The sequence below is a fragment of the Macaca mulatta genome, chromosome 7, assembly GCF_049350105.2.
Source record: "Macaca mulatta isolate MMU2019108-1 chromosome 7, T2T-MMU8v2.0, whole genome shotgun sequence".
NCBI lineage: Eukaryota > Metazoa > Chordata > Mammalia > Primates > Cercopithecidae > Macaca > Macaca mulatta.
This window is the reverse complement of record NC_133412.1, coordinates 18,818,102-18,831,581: the sequence shown is the minus strand read 5'-3', so window position 1 is coordinate 18,831,581 and position 13,480 is coordinate 18,818,102. Positions and strand designations below refer to the sequence as shown.

General features: G+C 45.7%; 1 protein-coding gene across 1 annotated transcript in view; it reads right to left on the bottom strand.

The window, feature by feature from the left end:
* RTF1 (RTF1 homolog, Paf1/RNA polymerase II complex component) overlaps positions 1-13,480 on the bottom strand; it is a 69,530-nt gene that overhangs the window by 10,383 nt on the left and 45,667 nt on the right. Inside the window, exons 5-8 of the mRNA XM_001100507.5 lie at positions 8,447-8,561; positions 7,073-7,184; positions 2,314-2,449; positions 1,676-1,853 (exon numbers count right to left, since the gene is read on the bottom strand). Of these exons, the coding sequence (XP_001100507.1) occupies positions 1,676-1,853; positions 2,314-2,449; positions 7,073-7,184; positions 8,447-8,561 (541 nt within the window). The remainder of the gene's footprint in view (positions 1-1,675; positions 1,854-2,313; positions 2,450-7,072; positions 7,185-8,446; positions 8,562-13,480) is intronic.

Sequence of the window (13,480 nt, the reverse complement as noted above, 5' to 3'; positions counted from 1 at the left end):
ACTGCACTCCAGCCTGGGAAACAGGGTGAGACTTTGTCTCCAAAAATAAAAATAAACTGAAAAATTAAAAATAAGGCTGGGCTCAGTGGCTCATGCCTGTAATTCCAGCACTTTGGGAGGCCGAGGTGGGTGGATCACCTGATGTCAGGAGTTCAAGACCAGCCTGGCCAAAATGGTGAAACCCCGTCTCTACTGAAAATACAAACATTAGCCAGGTGCAGTGGTGGGCACCTGTAACACCAGCTACTCAGCAGGCTGAGGGAGGGGAATTGCTTGAACCCGGGAGGCAGAGGTTGCAGTGAGCCAAGATCATGCCATTGCACTCCAGCCTGGGCAACAAGAGTGAAACTCTGTCTGAAAAATAAATAAATAAATAAATAAATAAATAAATAAATAAATAAATAAATAAAAATAGGCCAGGTGAGGTGACTCACGCCAGCACTTTGGGAGGCCGAGGCAGGCAGATCACAAGGTCAAGAGTTCAAGAGCAGCCTTGCTAACATGGTGAAACCCCATCTCTACTAAAAATACAAAAATTAGCCAGGTGTGGTGGCGGGCGGCTATAGTCCCAGCTACTTGGGAAGCTGAGGCGGGACAATTGCTTGAACCTAGGAGGCGGAGGTTGCAATGAGCCAAGACCATGCCATTGCACTCCACCCTGGGTAATACAGTGAGACTTCATCTCAAAAGAAAAAAAAAAAAAAAAAGGCCAGGCGCGGTGGCTCACACCTGTAATCCCAGCACTTTGGGAGGCCAAGACGGGCAGATCACAAGGTCAGGAGATCGAGACCATCCTGGCTAACACAGTGAAATCCCGTCTCTACTAAAAATACAAAAATTAGCCGGGTGCGGTGGCGGGTGCTTGTAGTTCCAGCTACATGGGAGGCTGAGGCAGGAGAATGGCATGAACCCGGGAGGCGGAGCTTGCAGTGAGTGGAGATCACGCCACTGCACTCCAGCCTGGGCGACAGAGCAAGACTCCGTCTCAAAAAAAAAAAAAAAAAAGAAAGAAAGAGAGAGAGAGACAAGAAAGAAAGAAAGAAAGAAAGAGAGAGAGAGAGAGAGAAAGAAAGAAAAGAAAGAAAAGAAAGAAAGGAAAGAAAGGAAAGAAAGAAAAGAAAGGAAGAAAGAAAGAGTAAAATATAATATAAATAAATCAATCAATCCCAAAGCGTTGGGATTATGGGCGTGAGTCACTGTGCCCAGTCCACCTAGACCACAGAAGCAGTGCTGGAACATACATAATAACCTGTATTAGTTCGGAGGGTGTTTTTTAACCTCAATACAATTCCCTGGCATAGAAGTCACTTGGTATGCAACACGAAACTTTTCATTCAGTGGTTTTTCAAATGAACATATCTTTTAGATTATGTAACTCCCAATGAACACTTCATAGATGCCTCCCTTCTCCCTTTTATACTGAAGGGGGAATAGAGAAAATTATTCTAAATCCAAATCTTCCAGTCCCTTGGGCTCCAAGTCCTCTTCTTGGCGACAAGTCATGAAGGATTCCTGGGCACCTCAGACTGTCACTGTTCTATGGGGATCCTACTTGGAGTCTACTTGCCATTGAATGCTGACAAAAGAGTGATAGATTTTTTCAGTGGCTCCTGCCCTCAGTTGAGACTAATTCTATTGAAAGAATGGACAATTGTCCAAGGGAAGAAATACCAACCCGGTAAACTGGTTTGCTGTTGTGGTTTCCAATGCCAATCCGCACAAAACATCCTGTGACAGTTTTAGCAAAGAAGGGCATGTGACACCAACGTTCTAGTTTATGTCGTGATAATCGAACCCGATTCAATTCTTCAGGTAAGGAAACTGGTTGGGATTTTGGAGGGATCTCTTCTTTCCTAAGAGGAAAAAAGGGGCACTGGAAAAAATGTTCATCATAAAAACAACAAGATAGAAAAATAATACCAACTCCTCAAAACTTAACCAAAGTACATGTGACTAGCCTAGGAGGAGAAGTAAATGAAGCACCAGCAAAGACTTGTAATAGGATTTTGTTCCTGACCAGTAGTGTGAACTGTTTCAAATGAGACTGCCATCTTAGATAACCCATCAGAGTAAGAAAATGAATGAAAGCTCCAGGCCAATCTGAGCGTGACATGAAGTCAGTTCCTACCTTCCAGGCCCAGGTGAAATGTCCAAGCGCGCAGGCTAGCAGCCAAATGAATGGGCTGACGTGCTGGGGAACTCAGTTCAGCAAACCAAAGGTAACCAAGTCAAAGTTAGTGGCCCAAACAGGGCCCACTCTTCCTCAAAAACCCACCTATCCTGCCTACTAGACCAAAATGTACAAGAGCTTACTCCTCTTCTTCATCAGATGACGATGTTCGCGATGACCGGTCTGACTTCTCACTGGATTTGTCATCCTCTTCCTCTTCTTCATCATCAGAGTAGACCTCACTGGTTTTTAATGGCTGTTTTTTGGCAAGGAGCTCAGCTAGAAAGAAAGGAGATGTTTACCTACGTTTTCTCAACAAGAAAATGAATTCATTCTTGAAAAAGAATTGGAAATGGAAGAGGACTCAAATACATAGCTCTGTCCTCTCTAGACTGGATTGTGCTAACTTGGGGTATATACAGAAATGAGTTAAAACACAGAGTTAAAATTATTCAGGTGCCAAATATCAGACCCCAACAGATGAAAAAAGGGCTGGAAGACTGATACTAAGTAGGCAGAAAGGGTAACCAACACTACTGACAGTTCTCGTTTATGGCACTCAAGACACTTGACTATGGGAAGGAAAGAGGTCCCCCTCTTGATGACTTCAGAAGCTTCTGAGGAAAACTTCAAATAGGAGAGTGGCTGAATCACCACTGGTACATCTACCAATGAACTACTGTGCAGCTATAAAAAAGGAACGTGGGGCCAGGTACAGTGGCTTATGCCTGTAATCCCAGCACTGTGGGAGGCACAGGCAGGCGGATCACTTGAGGTCAGGAGTTTGAGACCAGCCTGGCCAACATGGTAAAACTCTGTCTCTACTAAAATACAAAATAGCCAGGTGTGGTGGCTGGCGCCTGTTATCCCAGCTACTCGGGAGGCTGAGACAGGAGAATCGCTTGAACCCAGGAGGTAAAGGTTGCAGTGAGCCAAGATCGCGCCACTGCACTCCAGCCTGGGCAACAGAGCGAGATTCCGTCTCAAAAAAAAAAAAAAAAAAAAAAGGAACATGGCCAGGCATGGTGGCTCACGCCTGTAAACCCAACACTTTGGGAGGTCGAGGTGGGTAGATCACTCGAGCTCAGGGGCTTGAGACCAGCCTGGGCAACATGGTGAATCTGCATCTCTACCAAAAATACAAAAAAACTAGCCAGGAGTGGTGGCTGGAAAAAAAAAAAAAAAGAGAGAGAGAGAGAAAAGTGTGTATAGTATGCTACCATTAATCTAAGATGGGAGGTGAATCTGTGTACTTATGATTTTAAAAGAAAAAAGAAAAATATAAAACAATTTTAGGCTTGGAGTGTTGGCTCACACCTGTAATCCCAGTACTTTGGGAGGCCAAGGCAGACGGATCACTTAAGGCCAGGAGTTCAAGACCACCCTGGCCAACATGGCTAAACCTCATCTCTACTAAAAATACACACAAAAAAATGAGCCAGGTGGTGGTGCACGCCTGTAGTCTCAGCTACTCAGGAGGCTGAGGTGGGAGAATTGCTTGAACTCGGGAGGTGAAGGTTGCAGTGAGCTGAGATCGTGCCACTGCACTCCAGACTGAGTAACAGAGCGAGATCCTGTCTCAAAAAAGAGAGATGCACAGATGGACAGAAGGAAAAAAATAACCGCAATGGATTAAAACACATAAAGCATGTTAAAAATCGTGAGTTCACAAGGATATTCAAAACAAATAAAACTCATCGGTCATCTTTGGAAGTTGCTAAGAATTATCTCTCTCTCTCTCTTTAAAATATTGCGGAAACAGGGTCTCACTATGTTGCCCAGGCTGGTCTTTTTTTTTTTTTTTTTGAGACCCAGGTTGCAGTGCAGTGGTGCATCTCCACTCACTGCAAGCTCCGCCTCCTGGATTCACGCCATTCTCCTGCCTCAGCCTCCCACGCAGCTGGGACTACAGGCGCCCGCCACCACGCCCGGCTAATTTTTTTGTATTTTTAGTAGAGATGGGGTTTTACCGCGTTAGCCAGGATGGTCTCGATCTCCTGACCTCATGATTCGCCCGCCTTGGCCTCCCAAAGTGCTGGAATTACAGGCATGAGCCACTGCACCCGGCCCCAGGCTGGTCTTGAATTACACATGTGAGCCACTGTACCTTGCCAGGAACTATCTCATTCTTTCAAAAACTGGTAAACGAAAGGAAAATTAATCAAGCATTTATCTTGCCTTTCCTGTTGAAAATGTGCCTGGGGGGTAACTCAATAGCTGATTAGAAGTTTCTCTTTATAGAAGCAGGCTAGATAATGAATGAAGAAAGAATGATAGATGTGAAATATCACCATTTTGCAACTCCTAATGAATTAAATTATCTAGGTAATGACCATCAATGGCTACTAGGACAGAACTATTATTTCTTTTTTTTTTTTGAGATAGAGTCTCACTCTCGTTGCCCAGGCTGGAGTACAATGGTAGGATCTTGGCTCACTGCAACCTCCACTTCTCGGGTTCAAGCGATTCTGGTGCCTCAGCCTTCCAAGTAGCTGGGACTACAGGCATGTGCTACCACGCCTGGCTAATTTTTATATTTTTAGTAGAGATGGGATTTCACTATGTTGGCCAGGCTGGTCTCAAACTCCTGGCCTCAAGTGATCCACCCACTTTGACCTCACTAAGTGCTGGGATTACAGGTGTAAGCCACCGTGCCTGGTGTGGCTATTTTTTGTATTTTTAGTAGAGACAGGGTTACACCATCTTGGCCAGGCCGGTCTTGAACTCCTGGCCTCAAGCAATCCTCACGCCTCAGCCTCCCTAAGTGTTGGGATTACAGGAGTGAGCCACTACACTCAGTCCCACATTATTTTTTGTTGTTGTTTTTTTTTTTTTTTTTGAGACGGAGTCTCGCTCTGTCGCCCAGGCTGGAGTGCAGTGGCCGGATCTCGGCTCACTGCAAGCTCTGCCTCCCGGGTTTACGCCATTCTCCTGCCTCAGCCTCCCGAGTAGCTGGGACTACAGGCGCCCGCCACCTCGCCCGGCTAGTTTTTTGTATTTTTTAGTAGAGACGGGGTTTCACCGTGTTAGCCAGGATGGTCTCGATCTCCTGACCTCGTGATCCGCCCGTCTCGGCCTCCCAAAGTGCTGGGATTACAGGCTTGAGCCACCGCGCCCGGCCTGTTGTTGTTTTTTTGAGATGGAGTCTCACTCTGTTGCCCAGGCTGGAGTGCGGTGGCGCAATCTCGGCTCACTGCAACCTCTGCCTCCCAGGTTCAAGGGATTCTCCTGCCTCAGCTTCCTGAAGAGCTGGGATTACAGGTGTGCACCACCACAGCCAGCTAATTTTTGTATTTTTTGTAGAGACGGGGTTTTGCCATGTTGGCCAGGCTGGTCTCAAGCTCCTGACCTCAGGTGATCCGCCCGCCTCGGCCTCCCAAAGTGCTAGGATTATAGGTGTGAGCCACCGCGCCCAGCCCCCACATTATCCTTTCTAATTCTTCACCCCTCTCTATACCCATGTCCTTTGCTATGTGCCTTAGTCATTCTTCCTGGGCCCATAGCAACACCGTGCCAATTCCAAGTCTAGGCCTTAAGAGGCATGTGTGTCTCTGCTTGCCCCTTTTATACTTCTGTCATCACCATATAAAAGTGCTCGGGGTTTACTGGCCCAAGGAAGAGAGAGGAAGAACAGACCTGGCTACCACCTGTAGCTTGGAGATAATTCCAGCTGAACTCATCCCATCAGGCGGGTGAACTGCAGTTGAACTTCAGATGCATGAGCAGGAACAGGGGTTAGTTTGTTACTTCACATTATTGTGATAACAGCTAACTGATAGGATTGTTAACGTCACAGACTGAGAGACAATCCGATATCATGTGTCTCCTGATGGAAATACATACCACTACCTAAAAATCAGCCTTCCCCAAGAACAAGCAACAACGACAACAACAGAACAAACCCAAATCTGACCAATTCCGTAGCTCCAACTACCCATTTATAGGAAACTCAAGGGACTAGAAACACATTCAACAACAAAAATGAGATGCAGTCAGCATCATGAGAAACCAGAAGACGAATGACCCAGTTTCTTCAGCAAATACACTGCAAGGCAGGGCAAAAAGATATGGGGAAGAAAACATACAGATTAAATGCCTTAAGGGACATAACAGATCACAATGTATGGACTTTAAGATCCTGATTCAAGTGGTCCAATTATTGTTTTTTTGAATTACAATACAAATAGAAAAATTTGAACACTGACTAGATATTTGATAAAGAGTTCATTGTTATTTTTAGGTGTAATAATGGTATTATAGTTAGGTTTAAAACAAAAGTACTTATCTTTTAGAGGAACATATTGAAATATTTATGGTTAAAATATAATAATGCTGGTATTTGCTTTAAAATAATCTGATGAAAGGATTATAGGTTTAACAAGACTGGCCAAGAGCTGACTGCTGAGGCTGGATGATGAGTTCATGGATGTTTATTGTACTATTCTCGGTATGTGTTGGAATTTTATTTATTTATTTATTTATTTATTTATTTATTTAATTTATTTATTTGAGACAGGAGTCTTGCTGTGTTGCCAGGCTGGAGTGCAGTGGTGCAGTCTCGGCTCACTGCAACCTCCGTCTCCTGGGTTCAAGCGATTCTCCTGCCTCAGCCTCCTGAGTAGCTAGGATTACAGGCACGTGCCACCACACCCGGCTAATTTTTTTGTATTTTTAGTAGAGATGGGGTTTCACCATGTTAGCCAGGCTGGTCTTGAACTCCTGATCTCGTGATCTGCCCGCCTCGGCCTCCCAAAATGCTGGGATTACAGGCGTGAGCCACCGTGCCCGGCCTGTGTTGGAATTTTATATGAGAAAGACACAACAAGAGGGCAAAATAAAAACGGACACCAGGAAGTCAAATCATATAAAGACACAAAGTAGCCATTACCTTTCCCCCCTTACCTGTTCTGTTCTTTCGTTTTTCTCGCTCTGCTTTTAGCTCCTCCATGGCTTGAGATTTCTTATCTAGTTTCTCATCCCGCTTGGAACGCCGTTCCTTGTTGTGGGATGTTACCTAGGAAAGGAAGGATATATAGGATGGCTCTCTTTACCAACGGCTGATAAGATTCTCTAAACCCACTTAATGCATTTAGTCCCCCAGCGTTATTCTATATGGGTTGCAGAAACTTAGAGCTTGTAGTGTAAGGGGAGAGAGCATCCTCTTGTGGACAAAGAGGATAGCGCAGTAAAATAAGTCCTGTCCAAAATGCCTAATAGCAAGTTCAAGAATTATCCAAATAAACTCTTTCTGGAAGAACACGCTAGAACACAGCTAATGTTGGGATTACAGGCATGAGCCACTACACTCAGCCCCACATTATCTTTTTTTTTTTTTTTTTTTTCTGAGACGGAGTCTCATTTATCATTTTGATGATAACTACAGATTACTTTCCCAGCTATATTTATACCAAGTAAAGGATGACATACATCTAAGTAAACATCATAAGCATCTGGCTACCTAGGACAGGTTGTTTACCAAATTTTCCTTAAGGGATGCTCACTCACTAGTGGGCTGCTTTTTTTTTAAACAGAGCCTCGCTCTTCTGCCCAGGCTGGAGTGCCATGGCACGATCTCAGCTCACTGCAACCTTCGCCTCTGAGGTTCAAGCAATTCTTGTGTCTCAGCCTCCCAAGTAGCTGGGATTAAAGGCATGAGCCATCGTGCCAGGCTAATTTTTGTATTTTTAGTAGAGATGGGATTTCACCATGTTGGCCAGGCTGGTCTCAAACTCCTGGCCTTGAGTGATCTGTCCGCCTCGGCCTCCCAAAGTGCTGGGATTACAGATGTGAGTCACTGCAGCTGAGGGCTGCTTTTTAAATGCAGACTTCAGTGAAAGCTGGGCACAGTGGCATATGCCTGTAGTCTCAGCAACTCAGGAGGATTGCTTGAGACTAGGAGTTTGAGGCTACAGTGTGTTATGACCGTGCCAGTGAATAGCCACTGTACGCCAGCCTGGGCAACATAACGAGACCAGAGAAGGAAGGAGGACGGGAAGGAGGACGGGAAGGAGGACGGGATGGAGAAAGGGAAGGAGGAAGGAAAGGGAAAAAGAAATAAAAAAAGAAAAGGAAAAAAAAAAAGGAAAGGAAAAAGTGCTAAGGAGTTAATAGCACAGCTGATGGTGAAACGCTGAGATATGTCCAGAGATTAATGATACCATGCCACAAGTCTTATACTAATAAGCTTAGGCTGATTAACATAAACCCACCTTTTACACACACACACTCAAAACAGAGGTTTATTCTTTGGACAATGAAGAACACTGAATCTCCTACCTGAGATTCTTGAATCTGTGTCAGCTTTTTCTTTTCTTGCTCCTCTTCTTGCTTTTTCTTCTTTTCTTTCTTTTCTTTCTTTTTGGCTGTTTTTAGTTTTTTCTTGATTTCAAATCTGGTTAAAAGATATTTGTTTGGTTTTTAACTAGCAATGAAATGTATGTAAAAACTGATTTCTATTAGATAGGAGAAAGGAACTAAGGGAAAGGAGCTAATAGATATTTTGGCTTTCCTAAAAGAAACTCTCATGTACCTTTTAAGTACATTAAAAATATTTAATATGTTAATTACAACAAAATATAAAATATTTTATTGCATTAAGTTGGAATATGTTTAAAATGAGAGAATATGGGCCAGGCACAGTGGCTCACACCTGTAATCCCAGCACTTTGAGAGGCCAAGGCGGGCAGATCAGGAGATCAAGAGATCAAGACCATCCTGGCCAACATGGTGAAACCCCGTCTCTACTAAAAATACAAGAATTAGCTGGGCATGGTGGTGCACGCCTGTAGTCCCAGCTATTTGGAAGGCTGAGGCAGGAGAATCGCTTTAACCCGGGAGGCAGAGGTTGCAGTGAGCCAAGATCTCACCACTGCACTTCAGCCTAGCGACAGAGTAAGAATCTGTTTCAAAAAAAAAAAAGAGAGAGAAAGAGAACATATATAGGATATTGCTGTACTCATCTGCACCACTCTAGCCTGGGCGACAGAGTGAGACTCCATCTCAAAAACACAAACAAAAAGGCCAGGCGTGGTGGCTCGCACCTGTAATCCCAGCACTTTGGGAAACCAAGGCAGGCAGATCACGAGGTCGGGAGATTGAGACCATTCTGGTCAAAATGGTGAAACCCCATCCCTACTAAAAATACAAAAATTCGCCAGGCATGATGGCACATGCCTGTAATCGCAGCTACTCAGGAGGCTGAGGCAGGAGAATCGCTTGAACCCAGAAGGCGGAGGTTGCAGTGAGCCAAGATCGCGCCACTGCACTCCAGCCTGGACTACAGAGTGAGACTCCACCTCAAAAACAAATAACAAACAAACAACAACAAAAACCACATAATGACAGACCATTTCACACCCACCAGGATGGCTCTTATCACAAAGAGGAAGGCCAGGCACGGTGGCTCACACCTGTAATTCCAGTACTTTGGGAGGCCAAGGCAGGAGGATCACTTCAGTCCAGGAGTTGGAGACCAGCCTGGACAACATGGTGAGACCCTGTCTCTACAAAAATTTAAAAAATTGGCTGGACATGGTGGTACATGCTTGTAGTCCCAGCTACTTGGCAGGCTGAGGTGGGAGAACTGCTTGAGCCCAGGAAATTGAGGCTGCAGCAAACCATGATCATACCACTGGACTCTAGCTAGCCTGGGCAACAGAGTGAAACCCTGTCTCAACAACAACAGAACAAGGAAATGACAAGTGTTAAAGTGTTAGTGAAGATGTGGAGAAACTAGAACACTTATTGCTGATGGGAATCTAAAATGGCACAACAGCAGTTTCTCAAAAAGTCAAGAGTTATCATATGAGCCAGCAATTCTACTTTCCAGTATACACTCAAAAGATCTGAAAATAGGTACTCAAATTTTTTTTTTTTTTTTTTTTTTGAGATGGAGTCTGGCTCTGTCACCCAGGCTGGAGTGCAGTGGCGCGATCTCGGCTCACTGCAAGCTCCGCCTCCCGGGTTTACGCCATTCTCCTGCCTCAGCCTCCTGAGTAGCTGGGACTACAGGCGCCCGCCACCTCGCCCGGCTAGTTTTTTGTATTTTTTAGTAGAGACGGGGTTTCACCGTGTTAGCCAGGATGGTCTCGATCTCCTGACCTCGTGATCCGCCCGTCTCGGCCTCCCAAAGTGCTGGGATTACAGGCTTGAGCCACCGCGCCCGGCCTCAAATTTTTGTATATAAATGTTCACAGCAGCACTAGTCACAATAGCAAAAAGGAGAAAACACCACAAATATTAATCAATAGATGGATGGATAAACAAAATGTGGTATATACATAAAATGGAATATTACTCAGACGTTAAAAGGAATGAAGTACTAATGCATGCTAAATGGATAAACCTCAAAAACACACTAAGTGAAAGAAGTCAATCACAAAAGACTGCATATTATGATTCCATTTATATAAAATATCCAGGTTGGGCATGGTGGCTAATGCCTGTAATCTAAACACTTTGGGAGGCCGAGGCAGCAGGATTGCTTGAGGCCAGGAGTTCAAGATCAGCCTGGACAACACAGTGAGACCTCGTCTTTAATAAAAGTTTTAAAAATTGGCCAGGTGGTGGCACACCCCTATAGTCCCAGCTACTTGGAGACTGAGGCGGGAGGATTGCTTGAACACAGGAGATCGAGGCTTCAGTTAACTATAATCACGCCACGGCACTCCAGCCTGGGCAATGGAACGAGACCCTGTCTCGATAACAACAATAATAATAAATATATCCAGAATAGGCAACTCTAGAGAGACAGAAAGGAGATTAGTGGTTGCCTAGGGCTGGGAGGCTTATGGGGAAATAGAGGAGTGATAAAATGCTCTAGAATTAATTGTGGTGGTGATTGCACAGCTCTGTGGACATATAAAAACCACTGAATTATACACTTTAAGTGGGCTATTTTAAACAAAGTCATTTTTTTAGAGTCAGTGATAGTTTACATTTACATAATGTTCTTATGTATATCATCTCACTTGAGGTTTACAACAACCCCTGAGGAGGAAACTGAGGTCAGAAGAGAAAGTGATTTAACTCCGATCACCCCGCCAGCGAGTCTGACTTGAACCTAGACCTTCTGACTGCAATGTCGGTGCCCTTTCTACAACCAGGCTCCCTTTTATGCTTCCTGCCCCCATGAAGAATCTAACAACTGAAAATGACATCTCACTACTGGTGCTGCTGGCTAGAGAACACGATGCTCATGGTGCTTACATAAAAAGACTACGAAGATTAAATGCAATCCATATAAAGACCTTTTAAAGTAAAAAAGATGCAGGAAATTCCAGAGTTTCCATATTGCACTGCCCTGAAGCTAAACAAATGAACTACAAAAATATCAATTTTCTTTTTTTTTTTTTTTTTTGAGACGGAGTCTCACGCTGTTGCCCAGGCTGGAGTGCAGTGGCGCGATCTCGGCTCACTGCAAGCTCCGCCTCCCGGGTTCCCGCCATTCTCCTGCCTCAGCCTCCTGAGTAGCTGGGACTACAGGCGCCTGCCACCGCGCCCGGCTAATTTTTTGTATTTTTTTTTAGTAGAGACGGGGTTTCACTGTGGTCTAGATCTCCTGACCTTGTGATCCGCCCGCCTCGGCCTCCCAAACTGCTGGGATTACAGGCTTGAGCCACCGCGCCCGGCCAAAAATATCAATTTTCTATGATGGCTCTGAACCTCTGTCTCAATAATCAGCACACTAAACCATTCTTACAGTCACTGAAAAAAAATCACTGAAGCTGGGGGTGGTGATTCACACCTGTAACCCCAGCATTTTGGGAAGCTGAGGTGGACGAATTGCTTGAGGTCAGGAGTTCAAGACCAGCCTGGGCAACATGGCAAACCCCCTCCCTACAAAAAAAAAAAAAAATACAGCGCCAGGAGAGGTGGCTCATGCCTCTAATCCCAGCACTCTGGAAATCCAAGGTGGGTGGATCACCTGAGGTCAGGAATTCCAGACCAGTCTGGCCAATATAAAAAATTAGCCAGGCTGCTGGGCGGGGTGGCTCAGGCCTGTGTAATCCCAGCACTTTGGGAGGCTGAGGTGGGTGGATCACGAGGTCAGGAGATCGAGACCACCCTGGCTAACACAGTGAAACCCTGTCTCTACTAAAAATACAAAAAATTAGCCGGGCGTGGTGGCTGGCGCCTGTAGACCCAGCTACCAGGGAGGCTGAGGCAGGAGAATGGTGTGAACCTGGGAGGTGGAGCTTGCAGTGAGCCAAGATCACACCACTGTACTCCAGCCTGGGCGACAGAGCGAGACTCTGTCTCAAAAAAAACGAAAAACGAAAAATCAGCCAGGCCAGGCCAGGTGTGGTAGCTCACGCCTGTGATCCTGGCAGTTTGGGGGGCCAAGACGGAAGGATCATTTAAGGTCAGGACTTGGAAACCAGCCTGGGCAACAAGTGAAGCCCTGTCTCTACTTAAAATACAAAAATTGGCCAGGCACAGTGGCCTATGCCTGTAATCCCAGCAATTTGGGAGGCTGAGGCAGGTGGATCATCTGAGGTCAGGAGTTGGAGACCAGCCTGGCCAACATAGTGAAACCCCGTCTCTACTAAAAATACAAAAATTAGCCGGGTGTGGTGGTGGGCGCCTGTAGTTCCAGCTACAGGGGAGGCTGAGGTGGGATAATTGCTTGAACCCGGGAGGCGGAGGTTGCAGTGAGCCGAGATTGTGCCACTGCACTCCAGCCTGGGCGACAAGAGCAAAACTCCATCCCCAAAAAAAAAAAATTAGCCGGGTGTGGTGGCATGTGCCTGTAATCCCAGCTACACAGGAGGCTGAGGCAGGAGAATCACTGAACCTGGGAAGTGGAGACTGCGTGAGCTGAGATTGTGTCACTGCATTCCACCCTGGGCAACAGAGTGAGACTCCATCTCAAAAAAAAAAGGAAAGAAAAAAATATTAGCCAGGCATGGTAGCCTATAGACAGCCTGTAGACCCAGCTACTTGGGAGGCTGAGGTGGGAGGCTGGCTTGAATCCAGGAGGTGGCAATTGTAGAGAGCTGAGGCCGGGCGCGGTGGCTCAAGCCTGTAATCCCAGCACTTTGGGAGGCCGAGATGGGCGGATCACGAGGTCAGGAGATCGAGACCATCCTGGCTAACACGGTGAAACCCCGTCTCTACTAAGAAATACAAAAAATAGCCGGGCGAGGTGGCAGCGCCTGTAGTCCCAGCTACTCGGGAGGCTGAGGCCAGAGAATGGCGTGAACCCGGGAGGCGGAGCTTGCAGTGAGCTGAGATCCGGCCACTGCACTCCAGCCTGGGCTACAGAGCGAGACTCCGTCTCAAAAAAAAAAAAAATTAAAAAAAAAAAAA